Source organism: Semicossyphus pulcher, unplaced genomic scaffold (assembly GCF_022749685.1).
Source record: "Semicossyphus pulcher isolate SPU_LCO1_2020_fin unplaced genomic scaffold, fSemPul1.0.p SCAF_11, whole genome shotgun sequence".
NCBI classification, from domain to species: Eukaryota; Metazoa; Chordata; class Actinopteri; order Labriformes; family Labridae; genus Semicossyphus; species Semicossyphus pulcher.
In genome coordinates this window covers 27,203,903-27,224,090 of record NW_027211615.1, presented here as the reverse complement: position 1 = coordinate 27,224,090, position 20,188 = coordinate 27,203,903, and the positions used below count along the sequence as shown (strand labels likewise).

The 20,188-nt window shown below is 42.3% G+C and overlaps 1 protein-coding gene across 1 annotated transcript in view; it reads left to right on the top strand.

Annotated features, from left to right (window-relative positions):
- Positions 1-20,188, top strand: part of gtf3c2 (general transcription factor IIIC, polypeptide 2, beta) — a 34,108-nt gene extending 13,920 nt beyond the window's left edge. The window contains exons 12-20 of the mRNA XM_069657202.1: positions 6,402-6,433; positions 6,584-6,713; positions 6,982-7,126; positions 11,811-11,972; positions 12,092-12,170; positions 13,723-13,851; positions 13,937-14,206; positions 15,848-15,955; positions 18,348-20,188. Coding sequence (XP_069513303.1) covers positions 6,402-6,433; positions 6,584-6,713; positions 6,982-7,126; positions 11,811-11,972; positions 12,092-12,170; positions 13,723-13,851; positions 13,937-14,206; positions 15,848-15,955; positions 18,348-18,548 — 1,256 coding nt within the window. The 3' untranslated portion in view covers positions 18,549-20,188. The remainder of the gene's footprint in view (positions 1-6,401; positions 6,434-6,583; positions 6,714-6,981; positions 7,127-11,810; positions 11,973-12,091; positions 12,171-13,722; positions 13,852-13,936; positions 14,207-15,847; positions 15,956-18,347) is intronic.

The window sequence follows — 20,188 nt, the reverse complement described above, 5'->3', positions numbered from 1 at the left end:
GCCTTACACATTAACATTAATGGAGCTGGAATGATAAAAGTCCTTTACATTAGTTAAACTGATTCATGAATGATCACAATAGTAGGCGATTCTTTTTATAGTTAACAAAGAATCAATTAATCGTTGCATTTCTGCACAGCACACATTCTTCTCAGTTTTAAACCACCTCATGTTTCCACTGAATGCCATGAAATTAAATTCTTCTACATTAACTTTAAAGAACGAGTGTTTAAATTTGATCAAACACCAACTTTCGCTTCATTATTCACCTAATTTTATATTTCACACGAGCTGGACCTGGAACAGGCAAAAGCACAATAGTCTTTACTTTGATTTAAGGCCGCCATTATAGAGGAGCTCGTGCATGCTCGTTCATGTGTTAATATTGAAAGGAAATGGAGAATATATTGAGTAACAACAGACTTGGCTGTACTACACTTGGCTTGGTTTTACAATTAAGACAAATTTCCAGCAGTTGGGACATAAAAAGTCTTATAAAGCCTGACATTTCCATTCTTTTCCCCTTTTCCACATCGCTTCATGGGCCATGGTTTCCATTTTATTGTGTAGCTACGGGTCATTGGGTCCAGCTTCCAAAGATCCATCAGCCCCCTGCTTCCACCCATAGGTTCGAGTTATTGGATAGAAAGGTTGCAGAGCGCTCACATTTGAAGATGCCGTCTCCTAAACTCACCCAGCGATGACTGCAGAAACACACTGAAACTAATTCTGAGCTTTTGAACAGGGCCGAAGAAATACTGAGCTACTGAGTCTACTGAATACTTGTAAGTTTATGTTGGCCAAAAAGTACCTCAGTCTAAATATGTTGAGTCAAAAAAATATTGGAAACATCCTTTAATATCTATTCAATAGGTGAAACTTAATTATTCTAGGATATAGCCCCTAAATTCACAGAAAAAACACACGAGACTCAATGGTGGCTCTGAGCTTGCTTTTGGAGGTCAAGTAGATGCAACAAAAAATGATGGAATAAAACACCAACAGTTCAATAATCTTGTCCTCAAAGTCCATCCATCCATAAATCCTTTATCCATCCTGTTCTAGCCCAGCTGTCATTGGGCGGCTGGACGAGAGGTCGGGTACACCCTGGACTGATCACCAGTCAATCACAGAGACAGACAACCAATCACTCTCAGTTTTTGAGTCACCAATTAACGAGCATGTCTTTGGACTAGGGACGCACGATATTGGATTTTTTGCCAATATCCGATATGCCGATATTTTACAACTCATTTAGCCGATTACCGATAGCGATAGCGATATTTTTTTCCCGCACACCTAACTGCAGAGATCATCAACTCTCTTCTGTATTGGAATTAGCGTACAGTATAATGGTGATACTCGTATCACATTTGTTACAACGGTCGGGGTGACGGGTCTTGAGATGGTTAATCAAGTTTGTAGTGTTGAAAGACTTTGCCTTGGCTCCTCCTCGCATCACCGAAACTGAGCAGTCATTGCAAATAGCAGTTTTGCTATCTATTTCGGACACTTTGAAAGACTTCCACACCACGGACGTGACGTCATCACACTGCGCCGCGCAGGTCTTCTTCGCGATTGGGACATTGCACTGAGGTCGGGCATTTCATCAAGTATGCAGCAGCCCATTATTTTATCGGTTAATTATATCGGCGGATATTGGCGTGCTGGCCAATACCGATAACGTGCCGATAATATCGTGCATCCCTACTTTGGACTGTGGCTCCAACTCCAACTCCAAACAGAAAGGCCCCCCGAGGTCCGAATCGAGATTGGAAGCAGGAACCTTCTAGCTGTGAGATAAGAGAAGATAATCCTTTAGTCGTCTCACAACGGGGAAAGTTTAACCACTCCACCACCGTGCAGCCCTTTACTCAGAGTCATTGTATATAAATTCATTGCTCTGATCCAGAGCAGTATACCATCCATCAGTCAGTGCTGACAGTGGCTGAACTGCTGTCCCATAGGACTCTCCTAATGGTTTTAAAGACCCCTGACCTTTCTTAAGGAACCACCTCCAGTACAAAATGTCACAATTATAGACTAAAAAAATACAGATCTATTGCTAGCATAGCCAAGAGTATCATTTGATTGGTCTGAAACTGGTCCTAAAACATAAAAAACATGGGCGTCCATTTATTTTTATGTTAGCCAATAACATCATGTCTGTCCCGTGTGTAACGTAACCACGGTATGAAATTAAGACAGCGTATACAGCGCTCTTAATTTAGTCCAAACCACAGTCTTCTTTCTACATTCAACCAGGTAGTTTTGCAACGACTGCAGCCGTTTCACAACACGAACCTCGTGTTCCAGGAGTTTGTCAGCCACACGCACATGAGGACATGTTGCCTGCCATCAGTAGGCATGCAAACAGGAAACGCTCCTGTGGGTCGCATCAGAAGGAGGAATAATTGACCTATGTGGTCTTATAGGTTGCGAGGCTTGCCTCCACAATGACATTTACAGCTTGTTCTTGTTCTTTAGACTCCTTCAGCAGAAAACATTTGCGTTTGTTATTATCATAATCATTTGGTGACTGCAGCTGGGATGCGGACATGGATGTAGGCGGTAAGCAAATACCTTGCAAATAGACTCTGCTCTCACATGCAATTTGTATTTATTTAGTGGATATAAGAAAACCTTTGATCAGCTCGACTGTTCTGCAAGAGACGGAAAATGTATTTTGAACTCTTCTTTGAGAGACGGGGGAGGGGTGGAGACATGAAAAATGACCTGTGAATTGCTTCTCTCTCGCTGACATGATGAGCACTAATTGAATTCAGATTAGCTATCTTACATGACCATACCAGCTGAAAGGGTTAAAGGTGAAATTGGCTTGAAGAGGGTTAAACAGTGTGTGTGTGTGTGCTTATCCCGCTCTCTCTCCGCCAGCCTCGTGCTGTTTTGCGACAGATAATTATAAATGGCTTTTGTCCGTCCGCTCTCCAGAATGAATGAGCGAGTGAATGAGGAGAGGAGGCGCGTGGAGAGGGAGGAAAAAAACGACAAAAAGCAAGAGATGGCGTAGTGAACGCACATAATTTACAGCTCCGTTCTCCGTCAGACAAGGATCTATAATTGAAATGACAAAGAAGATGCATCACCGAGCCGGTTGTTAGTGTTGGAAGCGATGAATTTTAGGTCTAGTAGCTGACACCTCCCGCATCCCTACTCTGTCAGTCATCAGAGACGTACTTGGGAGTGGGCGGGGCAGGAGGTGTGGGAGGGTCACAGGAGGTTGTTGTGTGTGTCGGATGTTTCTCACAAAAACCCTGCGCGTGATGCAGGATAATTACCATCATTACTTATGCTGGACTGTGGGTCAGTTCATACAGGACCCGGCGCTGCGGCTGTTTGAATCTTCATCTTTATACTCATGATTTTAAGACACACAGTTAACATAACTGGCAGATTTAAGGTATTAAATAATGATTGATTGGACAGAATTTCTTAAGTGTGTCATTTTAAGAAAAGCAGGTGTCTTTGTAGCTGCTATGCCATGTTAAAATTAGCATGCTAAGAGGCTAATTTTGCATAGCCCACTAACCATTAGCGTGTTATAATGCTCATGTCTGCCTGAGGTAGCTTATCCTTTTGGATTACTCTACAGTCGATGAAAAGAAATTTACTACATCACCAATCTGTTGTAACGTTAGTAGCTATGTCTACATACATTTATTTGACAAGCATGCGTTTAGGATGTGCTACTCTGTGTGTAGCTTTGCATTTTTGGTGTGTTCTTTCTCGTGTAACTTTGTTGTATACTTTACTCTGTACTGTTTGTTATTGTCCGGTTTTTCCTTTTGTGTTGACGTGCCAAGGGACTACAGATGCAAATTAGCTTAAAGCTACAATCTGGTACGGTGCATCAAATGGTGACATTTATGTTTTAAACTGTACATGGTCCTTTTTAAATAAAATACAATAAAATAAAAAATAAATTTCACACAAATACCTTAACTTCTATAATAACCACCTCGTTTACATTTTCTTGGAACCACTGATTGCCAATGTTAAGAGCTCCAAATGTGGGCTAATGTTTCAGAGCAATATTCTGCTTTCCCTCTGGCGTCTGTTTATTTGTTTAACTTTAAATTCTTAGTCAGATTTCTGAGAATTAAACTGATAATTCTGAGAATAAAGTTGGAACTATAAAAAATGTAAACAGTGAAAAACGTGTAGCTAGCTTGTAGTAAGTTGCTATCTGGTGTTTGCAGAAAAAAGTAAGGCTGTCACATTCTGCCTCACCGTTCTGTTAAAAAGGTAACGAGGCAGAATGGGGGGGTGAAGTTGAGCCGCTGTTAAACTGGTAGCCTGGGTAGTAACAGAGTCAGACAACATCTGTGTAACGGCTGTACTTACCTGTGATGGTTAGCTTTGTTTGCGTTGGTTGTGTTGGGTCCAAAAACAACCTGAATGTGTCCCTCCATCACATAAGCTCTCTGTATTCTCTTGCAGATTGGTAAGGTATTGGTAAATGGTTCATGGACTGTGCTGATGTAGCGCTTTTCAAAATCTGTAGACCACTCAAAGTGCTTTTACACTAAATGTCACTATCACTCACTGATGGCAAAGGCTACTATGCTAATCCCCAATCAGGATCTATGCACATTCACACACTGATGGCTATGCCTTCGGGAGCAATCTTGCCCAAGGACATGTGACTGTAGCAGTCAGGGATCGAACCCCCAACCTTTCGATTGAGAGATGACCGACTCGACCACTGAGCCACAGCCGCTACAACTTTTGGTTTGGTTTGTCACCATTATACAGAAGAACCTCTGTTGGCTACACGTCTACATCTCTGTTTGGAGGTTGAGTCATTTACTTTTCTTAGAAAGCAAGAATGCTTTGTTTGGTCACTAACACACTACTTGATCACTAAAAGATCAGAGCTACTGTAAAGCTAAATAGCCATGCTAACGCCGCTACTTAAAAAATGTCATCAGACTGGCAGTGGCGCTTCTTGAGATGAATATACGTCTGGGAAAGTAAAAGAGTGTCAATTATATATTTATAATGATCTATATTAATGAAATAAGAATTCTGCAGTCACTTGTGTTGACTCTTATCAAAGCCCAACAGTGTCAGACCTGCCTTAGACATGGCTCAGGGTTGTTGGACTCATGCTAACACAGGTTTGGGTTCAGACGGGGGCTGAACACTGGGCTGGACTTGATTTAGGACATAAGAGGCTGATATAAAAGTATGAGTGTGTGTTTTTCTGAGGTGAGTTGATGGAAGGTGTGGGAGAGTGAGGAGGACGCTGTATTGATCGGAGCTCTCGGTAATCTAAACTGGGGGAGGAGAGAAAACTAATGACGGGGAACAGTCTGACACCATTTTTTTTGTTATTGGATTTTACATCTATTAAACACAACAGTGATTGTCAGGGCAGGCACAGCAGAATTACTTCTAAAGTGGTGCTTAACATCCAGTCATTTTTAACCACAGCAGGGCAGCGGCTGTAGAGAGGGCGATATCAGTCAGTCCTTTGGTGTGGATGTCCGACACTTTGGTGTCTCATCCTGACTACTGAGGGATAGATTACCGTACCATCTAACACCATCACATTTTCTATCACGCTAGGATAGCTCTAAAACAGATTGAATCCCCTACAGCCTTAGTTGTACTTTGAGCTAGCTAATGTGCTAATGTTAGCATGCTAACAGGATATTACTCAGCATGGTACCACTGATTTTAATCATCTAGTGGTGACTCCATTCTGCCATACCCTTCTCTAGGTATTGCGCTATTGTGCAATGCTACAACTTAGCTTAGTAACTTTTGAAATCCGACAATCAGACTTTGACACCATCTGTAAATTTCGCTATTCGTGCTAATCCTGTGTGTCGCTTACCTGAGGAAGACATGGCACCAGGATGCACGATGGGAAGAAGGCGAGCCGGCAGAGGCAGTGTGATGCTTTGGGCAAAGTTCTGCTGGGAAACGTTGGGTCCTGCTGTTCATGTGGATGTTACTTTGACATGTACCACCTACCTTAACATTGTTGCAGACCGAGTGTCATGGAAACAGTATTCCCAGATGGCAGTTTTTAGGTTTTAGGAACACAACGACGAGTTCAAGGTGTTTACTCGGCCTCCAAATTTCCCAGATCTCAATCCAGTCGAGCGTCTGTTGGATGTGCTGGACAAACAAGTCCGATCCATGGAGGCCCCACCTCGCAGCTTACAGGACTTAAAGGATTTTTCGACAAAAGGGGACCTACACAAAATTAGCCAGGTGGTCATAATGTTATGGCTGATCGTCGTTTGTCTTTTGTATCGGTGACGGTCAAACAAAAACTTCCAAATTACTGCTACTAAAGCTTTCCATACTTTCATCCTCGTCTAGATTCTGTCTTTACTAAACTAACAGATTTGTGTTTGTCTTTGCAGGAAACGACAGCCAACAGCTGCCGATATACCAGGCAGGTTCCTATTAAAGACTTTTGCTATCCTCTCTTTTAACGTGTTGAATTCTGCCCGTCCATAAGATATATTTGTAAGGTATATAGCAGCTCTCTTTTTACATTGTTATTGCCGTGGCTTTCATTTCATCCCCCTCTTGTTTTGTGCAGGCCGAAGGAGTGTTAACGCTGAAGCTGGGCTCCTTCAGAGCCCCTCGATGTGAAAGGAGCGGACAGGTCCTGTCTATGGATTGGCTGCCCGGAAAACCACACAATATAATGGCTATTGGATTTTATGATGGTATGAATTGATTTTTTTGGAGATGTTCTTGATTAATTGCGTCCGTGTTTAAAAGAACAAACAAATGCTCCGTCTGAATCCCTGCAGGTTTCATCCGTATGAATCTTAACAAATAGCGTTCACATCCTTCTTTTTTAATTCATCTCTTCTTTTCTGGGTAATTTATCTCTTCTCTGGGTCTGGTGTCTTTTGCAAGTTATAATTCAAGCCCATATTTTCTTCTTTTTAATTGTTTTGTGAGACATTCTTGTTCCATGTTTCTCTCCAGGTGTTGTAGGTCTGTGGGATCTGTCCACCAAATCTGGGTTGTTGCGAGTGCGAGAGTCACACGACTCCCTCAGCTTGCTTCCCTATCGATGCTTCCTGGCTCACGACCACGCTGTCCGGGCCCTCGCCTTCTGTCCTTCCTCCAGGTAAACACTTTCACCCTGACCTCACCTGTGTGCTGATGCTGCATTATGTTTATTGCAGCAGCAGAACAGAGCTTGTGTTTGGCGTCTCGGCTCCGACCTCAGCCCTCCTCGCAGATTTATTTTACATGCAGAAATTTTAGGCATGATGAGATGATGATCCTAGCCGGAGCCTGCAGGTGGATGCTGGGGTGGTGGTGGGGCTGAAAGTATGAGCGTAATATTGGTGCAGGGCAGCGGTGGCCATGATCTTGCAGCTTAAATAGACACCACATTGGGAGGAAGTTTTCGTCAGGCGTCGCTCCATTTGTGGTCAGCTAGAACTTTTCAGACTTTCAACTTGAACTCTGTGTTTATCATTACGTAAGATTCCTATATAAGTTAATACATTATCTTTTCCTGTCCGTCTGTCTTGAATTTACACCAAACGGTAACAAGAGAACTAATTTAACCCCTAAAATATCTTAAAAGTCTCCCAGTGAGAATTGGACTTAAGAAACAGGAAATCAAATAATATATCTTGCAAAAACTTTAGAGTAAGTGTAGTGACGAGTGTAAATGCTGCATGTCCATGTCATTTATTACACGTATATAATGATAATGTAGATTAAGGGCACATTCACGCCTAATGTCCGTTTGATCCGAATCAAAGACCACATTGTGACAAAGTTGCGTTTTGCGTTTTGGTTTGTGTTCACACGGCAGCTTTTACCAGTGGAACAAAAGTTTGGATGCGCAGGGAGACCGCTCTCTGATTGGTCAGAATTTCCTCGTGGGAAAACTCCCAGAAGTAAACAAAGAGAGAACAAGAAGAGAGAGAATCACAGACTTTTTTACTTTCACAGTTTCGAACACCTCTGTGTTCTGTGAAATTGTTTGGTCAGCACATATTTCTATTTCCTTGTCGCTCCCACACGTCTGTCCTCTGCTCATCTTGCTGCCTGGCTGCGTGTCCGTCTCTACAAGTGTCAACATCCGTCAACTACCCACAATGCACTGTGTTTTGATTTGCTTCCTGTATCAGGTCTGTTTGTGAGTCCCATCTTTTCTGGCGGGCCATGGTCCTGTAGTTTGGTCCACATCAGAGTTCAAACGCGTGTTCTCACCTGTCCAAACGAACCGGACTTTCTGAGTAAAGTCCAAAACCGCACCAAAGCTGTCAGGTGTGAAAGCACCCTGAGACAGCAACCGTTGTCTGCCTGAATCTTAATTCCTAGCGAAACGACAGCCTCACATGGAGATGAATTTAAGCACAGACAAGTGGTTATGGTGTGTGTCCACAGAGGACACGAGTCAGGGTACATCAAGTTTATTTGAATTACCCTGAGTTATAAAAAAGGTTAGTACACCCTCACGCAGGTTTGTGTGGGGGAAACCTTGGAAAGCATCACACAAGCAGGATTTTCTGTTGGCCTCTGTTTTGTGCAGTAATACTCACAGCCAATTAAAATGCAGACTAAAGACAGCTGTGGTACACCAAGCCCAAGGCAGCACAATACATCCTGAGAGCTTTGGCAGAAAAGCTCCCGTGTATACAGTAACTAATTCAAAATGTAGGGTACAAGGCCGAGAGTGCAGGCTCGTCCTCTCCAGGCTGTCACCATGCAGATGAGGTAACCTCACTTATCTTTCCGCTCGTCAACAACCACCGACCTTCGTTCTGCAACCACCCTGAGCTCAGGTGACCTTGAGTAAGATCATCCCAATTTTACTCTTAAATTGGATATTCCCGCTGTTGTAGGAATATTTACCTGGCTGGAGACCTTCCAGGATTACAGCCATAGGGACCCTATTTATTTCTTTTGGTGCCGTTTATTCTCTGTATTTTGGTCAGGATTAAAAAGCTCAAACTAACGAACAAGCTGCAGATATCTGTTGCTTTTTTGGAGCCAACCTGATAAGGTTGTCAGAATATTCAATACCACGTGTTTTAAAACGATACAATCTCCGTTATTTTAATGTTCAATAGCACCGAAAGATACGGAAGCTTTGAAAAAAAACACATCAACGATGACTTTTTGACAGACAGACAGACAGACAGACAGACAGACAGACAGACAGAGAGACAGAGAGCGCGAGAGAGAGAGAGACGACGTTATGTTCTGATTGTTTCACAGCGGTTAAAGGCCGAAGTCGACTGTGTGCGTCTGTCTGCTCCGCCCTCCGTCACACCTGGAGCTCTGATACAGCAACGACACAGCGGACTGTTCTCACTCACAGAACGGCAACTACAGACGTTTTGTGAAGTCATTTTGGCGTCTCGTGAAGATGCTGAAGTAACGTTACAGACAGAGAGCAGAGCAGAGAGACGGCGCTGTCACCCGGTCTCTACGTTTTCATCTAGACCCGACCTGCAGGCTGTTGGCTGTGAGCTGAACAAAATGATGTGATTTTTTGTCCTTAGGACTTTATTTGTTTCCACGGTAACGAAACAGGTATCGAGTATCGTTTATTTTTTTTGCTAGAATCGAATTGAAGTTTGATAATCTGGTATAGTGACAACCCTGATACTGAGTAGACTCCTTCCTAAACTCCTTATTTCTAGCAGGCTGCTTGTACTTTGGGTGCCTCGGCTCGAAAGTATCGAATCGCTCTGCTTAAGTTGTTGAGGAAAGTGTAACAGAAAGAAAACAACTCATGGTTTATTAAGGAGAAATACTTAATGCGGTAATTCAGATACACTTTCTTAATGTGAGAACATCCCGAACTCTGATGCGTCCTGTATATACCTGACTGCACAGAGGTGAACACTGGCTTCCACTTCCTGAGAGGTCATGGATCAGCATTCCTCTTCAACCCTCTTAACCGCTTCTCTGCCCCATTGCTCAGCTGATGTATGTGCAGATGAGGAGAGAGATGAAGGGGTCATTTACATCCCGTCTGTCTGCTACACGGGTTGACTGATAGACTGTGCAAGTCAGCACCGGGGCTGGAGTAATATCCCGGACCAAGATTGGCGTTTTATTAGCAGTATTGGTGAGTCAGGGTGTCTTCCACCTCTGAGAGTCCCGTTTAAACTGCTCAAGATGTGATCGAATCTGCGTTTCATCATTTTTAAAGTGCCGACAACTCACCTTCAATTATTGGGACAGCTTTTTGCATCACATGTTGTCAAGATCCTCACTGAGGTTTTTTGGGGGTGAGTGATGCTTCAATTACAACTCTTAGAGAAAATGCTGAGGAACTATCGTTTTTTAAATTAAAAAAATTGAGATATAAGCATCACCTGTAACACATTATTATACATTAGTTAAACAGGGTTTAAGCCAGGGCACACCATTGTAACAACAACTCCTGAATAACTTACAATGTCCCGTCATCACAACTTCTCTGCTCTCGTTTTCCCCCCATAAAAATAAAGGGCAGGATCAATGCTTCACACTGGCTCCTCATTTTAAGATGTCATCAGCCCTCACCATTTATTTTAGCCAAAATACAAAATGAAACAGTTGATAATAATGTGCATTTTCAACAAGAGTTTTTGATGTTTATTAAGACCATCATAATCTGTATGTGCAGATTCTACATAGAGATGAAGGGCCGCAGCATATGCAGGAGAGTAAAAGCAAGAACGTAATGACATCCCGGCTCCCATCATCTGACAATGATTTATTCATCTCTGTAAACAGACGTCTGCATTTAAGTTCAGCTCACAATCTGCTCCAGATCAAAAATTCAACTAATCTGCCTGACGCCGTGTCACAAAAGCCATTCAGCGTTAAGCTTTCCCGACTTCCTCGAATGCATCATAAACGATGGCTCCGCCCTCCGTTCAACAAACTTGTCATGTTAAAGTAGTGTTCTTCTCCTCTTGAGGACAGACCTGACAAAGCTTCATGTTGTTCCTAATCTGCATCATGATGTTGTTCTTTCAGCAAACTGAAGAGCCGTTAATTAAAGTCGATCACAAGAAAATCTGTTTCTGTTTGGGCTTCATCCCGCTGCAGTAAGCCAGAGTGCAGCCTCTGTGTAACTTCCTGTTTACAGTGAGACTGAGACTCAGCACAGACAGATGAACGGGCGCTCCTCCGGGGGATGGAAGGAACCAAGAGATGACAGCGTTTGTTTTGCAGACATATTGACTTTGATTTGAACACACGGTCGCTTCTCGAGCTGCTGACTGGGCTGTAAACAATGCAGCGCACGGAGAAGGACGTGTTAGCTGGAAGTCGTTTATCGCTAAACGCTGGCTACACCGGACACACCCGACCTGTTCAGCGTTGCTCCCAGAGGCTGTATCATCGTCAAGATTGCTCAAGCACTGACCAACAGCTGACACTAATATTTAACATTAGCACATTAGAAAGACTTTATTCATATAGCACTTTATTACAAGGTCACAGAGCCTTTAAGCCTCTTATCAGACCTCAGATGATGTCACCAGGTCAGAAATGCAGGGCTTTATAAACAAAGTATAAATTGAGCTGCTGTCAGTCGGCTCCCTCAGATGGAAAGTTGCGAAACACCTGTCACACTTCAGAGGAGACGGAGTTAAGCCCTGACGATCTTCAGAGTTTCCTGCTTATGGGATCTTGGGGTCGGCATGCAAGAAAGCTTCACTTAACCATATCCACCCCCCTTCTAAGAGTCCATCTTCATAACTGGTCAGACCACACCTTGATTAGGTTATAAAAGTATGACACTGACAGATTTGACTCTTAAGTTTTTAAATCTCTTTATCTGGCAGACACCTGTTGGTGACGGCGGGAGAAGACCGGTATGTGAAGACGTGGGATCTGAGGAGGCTCCATGATCCAGTCACTGTCCAGAAACGTTACCTGACCAATGAAATCTGCTGGCCCCTGAACGCACCAGGCGTCGTTTGGGCCCAGGACAACGCCTATGCAGCGTAAGACATCCTCTTTGTTTGAGCTCGTCTTATAGACGCCTTTTATCTCAGAACATTTGAACGTGAATATAAAGTACATTACACAGAAGGTGGGCTTTTCCTTTATTGTTTTTATGCAGGAATGGTTCACATGGAGTCCACTACTTTGACCATCACATGCGCACCATCTTTGCAATGCCTCGCTCAGGCACTATTTGGGTGAGTCTCCATCAGTCAGCGTCCTCTGTGTCAGCAGAGGAGCAGAAGGTGTTTTCGCTTTGCTCTTGAAATCCATGATGCTCATATTGAGAAGATGAAAACATGGAATATGTGTATGCCTGATCCAAACACAGACTTTGAAAAGACAAAAAAAACCCCAGTGAATTATTTCCCTTTATTACTCCTCGTTTCCCTTTCCTTCTCTGTGGCCCTCAGCCTCACACCGCTTCCTACTGAAGGAATAAAACTGCTTCTAAATCTATAATTCATTTTAATAATGTTCAAAAAATAGCGCTGTAGTTTTAGCTAATGTTACTTTATCAGGATTAACCGTAACTGTGATAATTATTGGGATACAAACTGTGAGCCTCAGAGTGTCTTTAAGTAAATCCAAACACTGAAGAGATTTACGAGGCAGCAACTTCTCATTCACAGGTTGCCACATCAAAAGCGTTATCCTGTGTTTCACTCTAAATGAGCCTATGATTCATTACAAATTAAAATTATACATGTCACCCTGTGCTGCGACAGCGTATTACTGCCATTGTAAAATAACAAAATGGAGCCGGAGGGGAAAAGAAATATTCAGAGATAAAACTTGAAACTTCCGAGACTGAAGTCGTAAATTTGCCAGAAAATAACGAGCAAATTTATGAGATTATAAAGTCATATCCTCTTTGGACGCCCACCTGAGCGCTCAACGCTCTTAATATAGTCGTCAGTCAAGACCTCGGGGGCGTTGTTTGTTGTACAAGCCTCCATCCAAACAACAAAACAACTGATTTAAAGTAGGTTAGTATATTTCTTGTCTGTAATGTAGGTTTGTTTGAGTACCCATCATGAGTGTGTAGGGTAACTGTCACGTGTGATGTAACCCCTGGGGCAAACGGGGAGCGTAGAAACGTGTGTCCGAGCTCCGTGCCATGCACGCCTGTGTGAGCAGCAGAGCCAACAGGGCAGAGAGGAGACACAGGTGAATCAGAGGGAGGGGGCCGTGAACCACAACATACTGTTAGGGGGGGTCGCGGCTCCTTTTAACACGATTTTACTAGTTTTTGTTTCTCGACTTTATAATCTCGTTAAGTTGCTTGTTATTTTCTCACAAATGTGCCGCTTTAATCTCTGAATATTACTCTTCGCCTCCGGGTGTTTTCTTCTACAATGGCCCTAATATGCCATCGCTCTGTGCAGAAGACGCTTTGTTGTGTTTTTGACAACAATGGAGCTCTACGGCACCGAAGGATAAGATGAATCAGTTGTGGTTCTGCACTTTATGCGTTATAACAGGATGAATTCAGTTTTGGTTTTGATTTATTCCTGAGCCTGTTGACAAAAAGAGAAACCAAGAATCTTTGCAGCTCTTGAAACTTCAGTTTTGCTGCACCTTTTCCGCCCAAAGTACCCTTCAAGTTATCAAGAGAGTAGTTTCACCTCATGCTGTCATTTCTAATTAAAACGTGATGAATTAAATTATGTTATATTCCAGCAAAATCCCAAACAGGAGAGTAATTTAAGTCGTATTAAGCTAATGTCTTGTTCTGTTTCATTGCAGTCTCTATCCTTCACTGACTGGTTGAACAGCCTGGTGACGACAGACAGCCTCGGTGAGGTGATACTCGCCTTGTTACCTCAGATATGGTTCGCCCCGCAATACCTCAAACGCACCAAAGAGAGACGATTTGTAAGTTTAATATTCCTTTTAATTCTCTTTCCTGCAATATTCTCTTCATCTCTTACATTCATGTGTCCCCCTCAACCTCCTTCAGCCCATATACCTCACATCTTTGGTGCCTCATGATGCAACTAAAGACGGAAGTCAAGACATGGGTGGAGAGGAGGAGGAAGGTGCTGTTGAAGATGAGGAAGAAGGAGCGACAGAAGGACTGAATGCTGGATCTGAAAGAGGGAATGAGGACACTAATGAAAACGGGAGAGATGGAGGAAGAGCTAAGAAGGACACAAATCCAGCTCTGAAGTTCCAGACGTACAAAGAGGCTGCAAAGAAATACTTCCTCCACCATACAGACAACAATATGGTGGGTAGATTAAAAGGGCACAAAGGGATTCACTCGGGGGAACACCTTAGAGGTTGTTTGAATCAAAGCGATGACAAAGAAAGTGACGATGGGTAAATAAAGGACTAAAGGGAAGGTACTCTTTAATAAACCAACTGTAGATCTTTGTGATTAGCCAAAAAGCTGTGTTTCCATCTTTCTCACCTCTGACCTCACACAGCATCAGTGATGAGTTGCTTATTATGGATACAGACAGATTCCAAAAAGCTACACAACCCAAGGTAAAGAAAATGATTGAGAAAAGGGATCCATTATTATATGTTTTATAGGTCACCACTACTCATTAACTTTATTTTTATGCTTCCATTTTTATCCTTATTCATTCTTTATAATTATAATTTGATTTCACCCAGGTGAAAAGGCTGTTAAATGCATGAAGACTGTCCAAAGATAAAATGTTATTGCTGCAGAAACTAATGTGCTTCCAACCAGACTGTAAGACACATTAAGATCCAGATGCATTTTTTTAAGGGGGGGGGGGGGGGGTATTATGCTAATTTCATATTTCACTCTGTGATACCTGTGAAGTAGCGTAGCATAATCTACAGTTAAAGGAGCAACCACTGTCAGTCAAAGCTGGTGTTCTCTGTAATCCATGGAAGCAATAATATTTGGAATTGGCGCCATAGCTGTGGAGAAAGTTGACCAACAGCTTGTGGTTTCACCCATTCTACATTCACACCCAGCATGCATTGCGCCACTCCCTCTGAAAGGAACGGCCCAGCGAGAGACGCTGGAGTGAAATACTACCGTTTTCGCTGCAGGCAACGGCTCAGAGCGGTGCAGCATCTGAAATGCGACGAGAATATACCGGTGGATCGTCTAAAAAATCTTCAGGTCTGCAGTCTACATTTCAAACCTGACGATTTTGAATGAAACATGACTCAGTTATAAATGTGGAATGTCAGCGTAGGCAGCGTTTCAAGGCGTTTCGGAGGCGAGCTTCCTAAATTGAGAAAGTGTAGTTTAGCGAGCTCCCTGGTCTCCGCCAGATGACGTGTGTTAAGTTGTGTGGCGGAGGTTTTCCAAGACCCATTGGAGAAGCGGATAGCATCCTCCAAAGACACAGAGGAAAAGTGCTTTTTTTCCCCTACCATAATGGCATTAGCTCCCTATGATAGCATGATAGGACTGAGGTTGAAAATTGCTGAACTGGACCTTTAAAAAAACAACTTTGCAGGCCCTCATACAGCCCCTGCCTGAAACAACTCCGTCCCTTTAAGAAACCTTGCCCCTTCACGTGTGTAGAAAAAACGGTGTGATTCCTCCAACATACTTTTACCTACCGATTTGAAACTTCATCCACGTTTAGTCTGGACATCCAACATTGTGACATTATATATATATATGTCTTAAAATGTGAAACAGCATAATACCTACTCTTTAATAACTGAGCCTGGTTTAAACTTTGGTGTTGAGTTTACACAAGGGCCACACTGTAGCTTACACTGTTTGAGCTGCAGTTACACCTCCAAAACATTTGTCTCTCACATGTGTAATGTTGTTTTTTGTTGTTGTTGGTTAAACAATGTGGGAAACACGAAGATTTGAAAAGTTATTAATTATAATAATACAATAATCATCGTCTCCTCCGCCTCCCAGCTGACCTTTAATGGAAGCGAGAGACGAGCTGTGTGGAAACGGATGTCAGACACAGAAGGGAAGACAAAGCTGAACATGGATGAGATGACACTGTCTGCAATACACAAGGTATTCACACTCTCTCACACACACACACACACACATTGCTGAAGATCAACATGAAGTAGGAGGGGAGGAAAATAATAAACACCAGAAATGAAACAGAGGTGAGAGATGAGAGAAGAGCCTCTTTCTCCTCCCTCTTCTTTCTCCTCCTCTGATGGGCAGCTATAAAGACGGGCTGAATGTAATGATGTGTAAAATGAGAAAAATGTCACCCTCGGTGGAAGGAGGGAGGGGGAGATGGAAAGCGGCCATTTGAGGATTTGATGTGTTTAATTTTAAGAGAGGTAGAGTGGAGACTGTGATGGAGCCCTCTGGGATGAGATGATGGACGGGCACTTCATGGGACCATCTCAAAAACAAAATGCCACCGGCTTTTTGACCGTTGTTTTTTTTCTGAGGGGGATAAATGGATTAGAAACGGGAAAAGACTGACTCGAGAAGAGGAAGAGAGAAAATAAAAGAAGAGGCACAGCAGGAGATTTATAGTGATGAAGAGAGGGATAGATGAGCGCCAGTGAAGATAGGAAGGATGGGCAGTAATATTGACTCACTGAGGGCTACAGCTGAGTCATTCACATGAGAGGACAAATAACTGCGTGTATAAAAGTATTCTTAGGCGATGGTGACAATAAATCAAGTTGAAGTAAAGGTAGTCGTCAAGATATATGCTCTGATAATAGTCTAGCTAGGTTGACATGATTTGTGGAGTTCCTCAGGGATCAATACTCGGTCCATTGCAGTTCATCCTGGACACACTGCTTCAATGAGACATAATCCTCAAACACAGTATGCTGACGACACACAGTTATACTTATCCAAGTCCTTTTAGATTTAAGCTCGTGCCTCATTTAGAATATATATTTTTGTCGGGGTGGATAAGCCCTTAAATCTGTGTTTATCAACGTTACCAAGTGAGATTGTAAAGTGCTTAACTTGTTGCATTACTGCGTTACCTGCTGAGAAAAGTAACGCATTAGATCACTTTTGTGTTACCAAAAATTAAACCCCCTCTGTGACTTGTTACACATGTGTCTTATATCGTCAGGACAGCGTGTAGCCTGCTGTACGTCTACCGTCATTGCAGAGCCTCATTTGCGGCCCACAATCTGTAACTCTGCAGCCTAATAACAGCAACAACAGACACAGTATAACCTTTACAGCTCTTTATTATGCTAACAGTCTGACAGTGAACGGGGCAGAGGCATACAGCTGTTTCCATGACAACAATACAACACAGGCTCTTAGCCCCATCAGTGTTGTGGAGCTGTGTTTAGCTGCAGACGCTTCTTCACATTTGAAGTCGAGCTCTTCACAGCTGACGAGCACTCATCCTCCAGACACAGCGTACATTTCACCGTCATGTTGTTCTCGTCCCTTTCACCCAAACATTCAGAATAATGTGAATATTTCCACAAAGTAAACGCTGTCCTCTCTGACAGCTCGCTAGCTGAATTAGCTAGCTACACATGCGCACAGCTGTGTTTACCTTCTGCTGGTACTCAACGACCTGCCAAGAAGGAGGAGAGAAACAGAAACAGAGCTTCTGTTTCCGGGGAGTTTCTGTTTTTGTGGCGACAAAAGGAAAAGAGAAATACAGCAATTTATTTTTCAGTAAGGGATTACTTTTTAAGAAAAAGTAACTAAATAACAACAAAAAAGTAATCAGAGTACTCTAACGGATTCCTTTGTGACACGTTACCCTCAACACTGATCAAAAGTGGCCTACAGAAGCTGTTAGCTACAGGTCTAAAATCAGGGCGATTTGCTCCTCAAAGAAAATCCTGTTGTGTTTACTGGTGGTATTACTTCTGTAAAATACACTTTTATTTGGAAAACTGTCGGTTCAGAACTTCCTGGCCCTGATCTACTGTTTTGTGATTTTTTTAGGAATCTCTTCGACAGACGGGCCCAGTGCAGAGTTTGACTTTTTTATGAATAGCTTCAATCATGAGAAAAAGAATACGGTTGAAGAATATTTGAATTTTCTGAAGTCACTGATTGAGTGCTATGCCCGACTGGAGCTTGTCAATGACAAACCTAACTTTGAGTGCACGTTTGTACACTGTAATTTGTTATGTGTTTAAATTTCTAATGTAAACTCCTCACCGTTTCTCGTCTGTCTCCGATGACTTCTTTTTGTTTTCAGACTGTGAGAAACTTAACTGATTGAAGAGTTCTGCAGCTAGAGAAACAGACTCATGTTTTCACAAGGTTAGGAAATGGAACTGGCCTTTGGTTCCAGGTGTTGTGGCAGAGAGGAGAAACCTTCCTTTCTATCTTCTTCCTCACCTCAGGCGCGCTTTAACCCAAACATGTGCAGTTAGAGAAACAGACAGAAACAGATTTCATCAGGTTTATAAATGAAACTGATATCTGTTCTTCTTTCTCTCACCAGATTCGCTTTAACCCCAACATGTGCTGCCATACCTGGCTGGTGTCCGGGGGCCAGACTGGGCTGGTCAGACTGAACTGTCTGAGGAGTTTAATCGACTCCAAGAGCAAGAAGATGATAAGTGAAAGTAAGGCCCAGTTCAGCAAACTGTACTCTGCAAAGGAGCAGAACGAGGCCGTCCAGACTGTGACAGACGAGCTATAGCAGGAGATCGGCTTCACTACAGAGTCAGAAGGTGGATCACACAGTCACATGGACATATGAGTGCACAACACTCACACCTGCAAAAATATTTTTAAGATTTATAAAAAACAATGTTTCATCGTTACAATCAGGATTCTATATTATTTATCAGCCTGGTTTCAGCCAGCAATCATATCAAACAAAATCGACCGATTCAACTTTAAATTTTCATTTTTAAAAAACTTTTTGCAGGTTTTGTGGCGTTTCTTCAGCAGCTCAACGGCACTCTTTCATGAAGTCTTAACCTCTTCCTGTAGCTGGAATTTCAGAGTAAAAGTCCTTCAGGTTAACGGAGAGCAGCTGCTTTCCCACCACCTGAACACGCTAAAACGGAACACCACTTTACTTCCCCCAAAATGGTTGTATTATATCTCTGCTTTCCACTAAAATTATTTTCAAAAGTGTTGATGATAATAGTTGTTTTGCCTTCAAGAAGTTTGAGCAGCTGGCAGATAAGTGCCTTGCTTTAAAACGTATCATATCGGCAGTTTTTTACTTAATGATCGATTATTGTAGGGTTTTCGGTTGCTGGAGTATCTCTCATTTTGACCACAAGTTGCTAATTGCAAATTGAATCCATGGTAGCAGCAGTCTAGGGTAATAGAAATGTACAATTATCAGCTGCATTAAAATCAACTACACTTAGTAGTAAATCAATTATAAGCAATAGCAAAAAAAAATCTGGTCTTCACTGACCTCTAGTAGTTAAAGTTCTTAACCGTGATGTAGTCATGTACTTCAGTGTGTGTCAGTACACTCTGACATCACCAGTGGGTGTGGTTACAGACGCAACATGCTTGAACCGTGGAACCAGAATGGCTTCAAACATTCACACGAATTCAAAATGTGAGTAACTCACTCAACCTAAAAGCTTTCTTGTGTATTATTTTAACCAACTTTTAATTTATTAAATGTTTAGCGAGACATTCCAACTGTTTGTTTCGGATTTGTCGGCCTTTCTAGAATAAGCCACAAGCAGTCCAACTGAGGCGGTCGAGCGATCAAAATATGTTGACACTTGAACAGTTGTCGTCATATTTCTCGTCCAGATCGCAACAACTATTACTTTGTTTTTTACACTAGCTTAAAGATACGCAAATCTCCTTCCACCACCAACAGCAAGCCGGGGAACACTGGAGTGTATCTTTGAGCTCATTTCTGCTGCTATAATGTTAAGACAACAACTCAGGATATAACTGAGAGGAAATACTTGAACTTTTTTATTGTAGCTTTGCTGAATGTAATGTTTATACATGACATATTTTAGGTCTCTTTTCTTTCCTTGTTCCTTCCTTTATGTGTTGATCTTATTCCTGCTGGTGTTATTCTCATGTTTCTTTTTTTAATTAACTTTCAGTGTCGACAAAAGAAATTATTTACAGATGCAGCTTTGTCTGTTTTAGAGGTTGTCTTAAACATGTTTTCCTCTAAGTTAAATTAGGGGTTTTGAAATGTGTTCTCAAATCATTTCCATCTCATAGACAGTTTCATCTTTAAACATGATGATAATCTTTGACTATGTTATCATGAAGTCAGAAAACAAACATCAACATGTACAGCACTTCCTCTTTTGTCGTTTTGCTCTGTTGCTATTTTTCAAA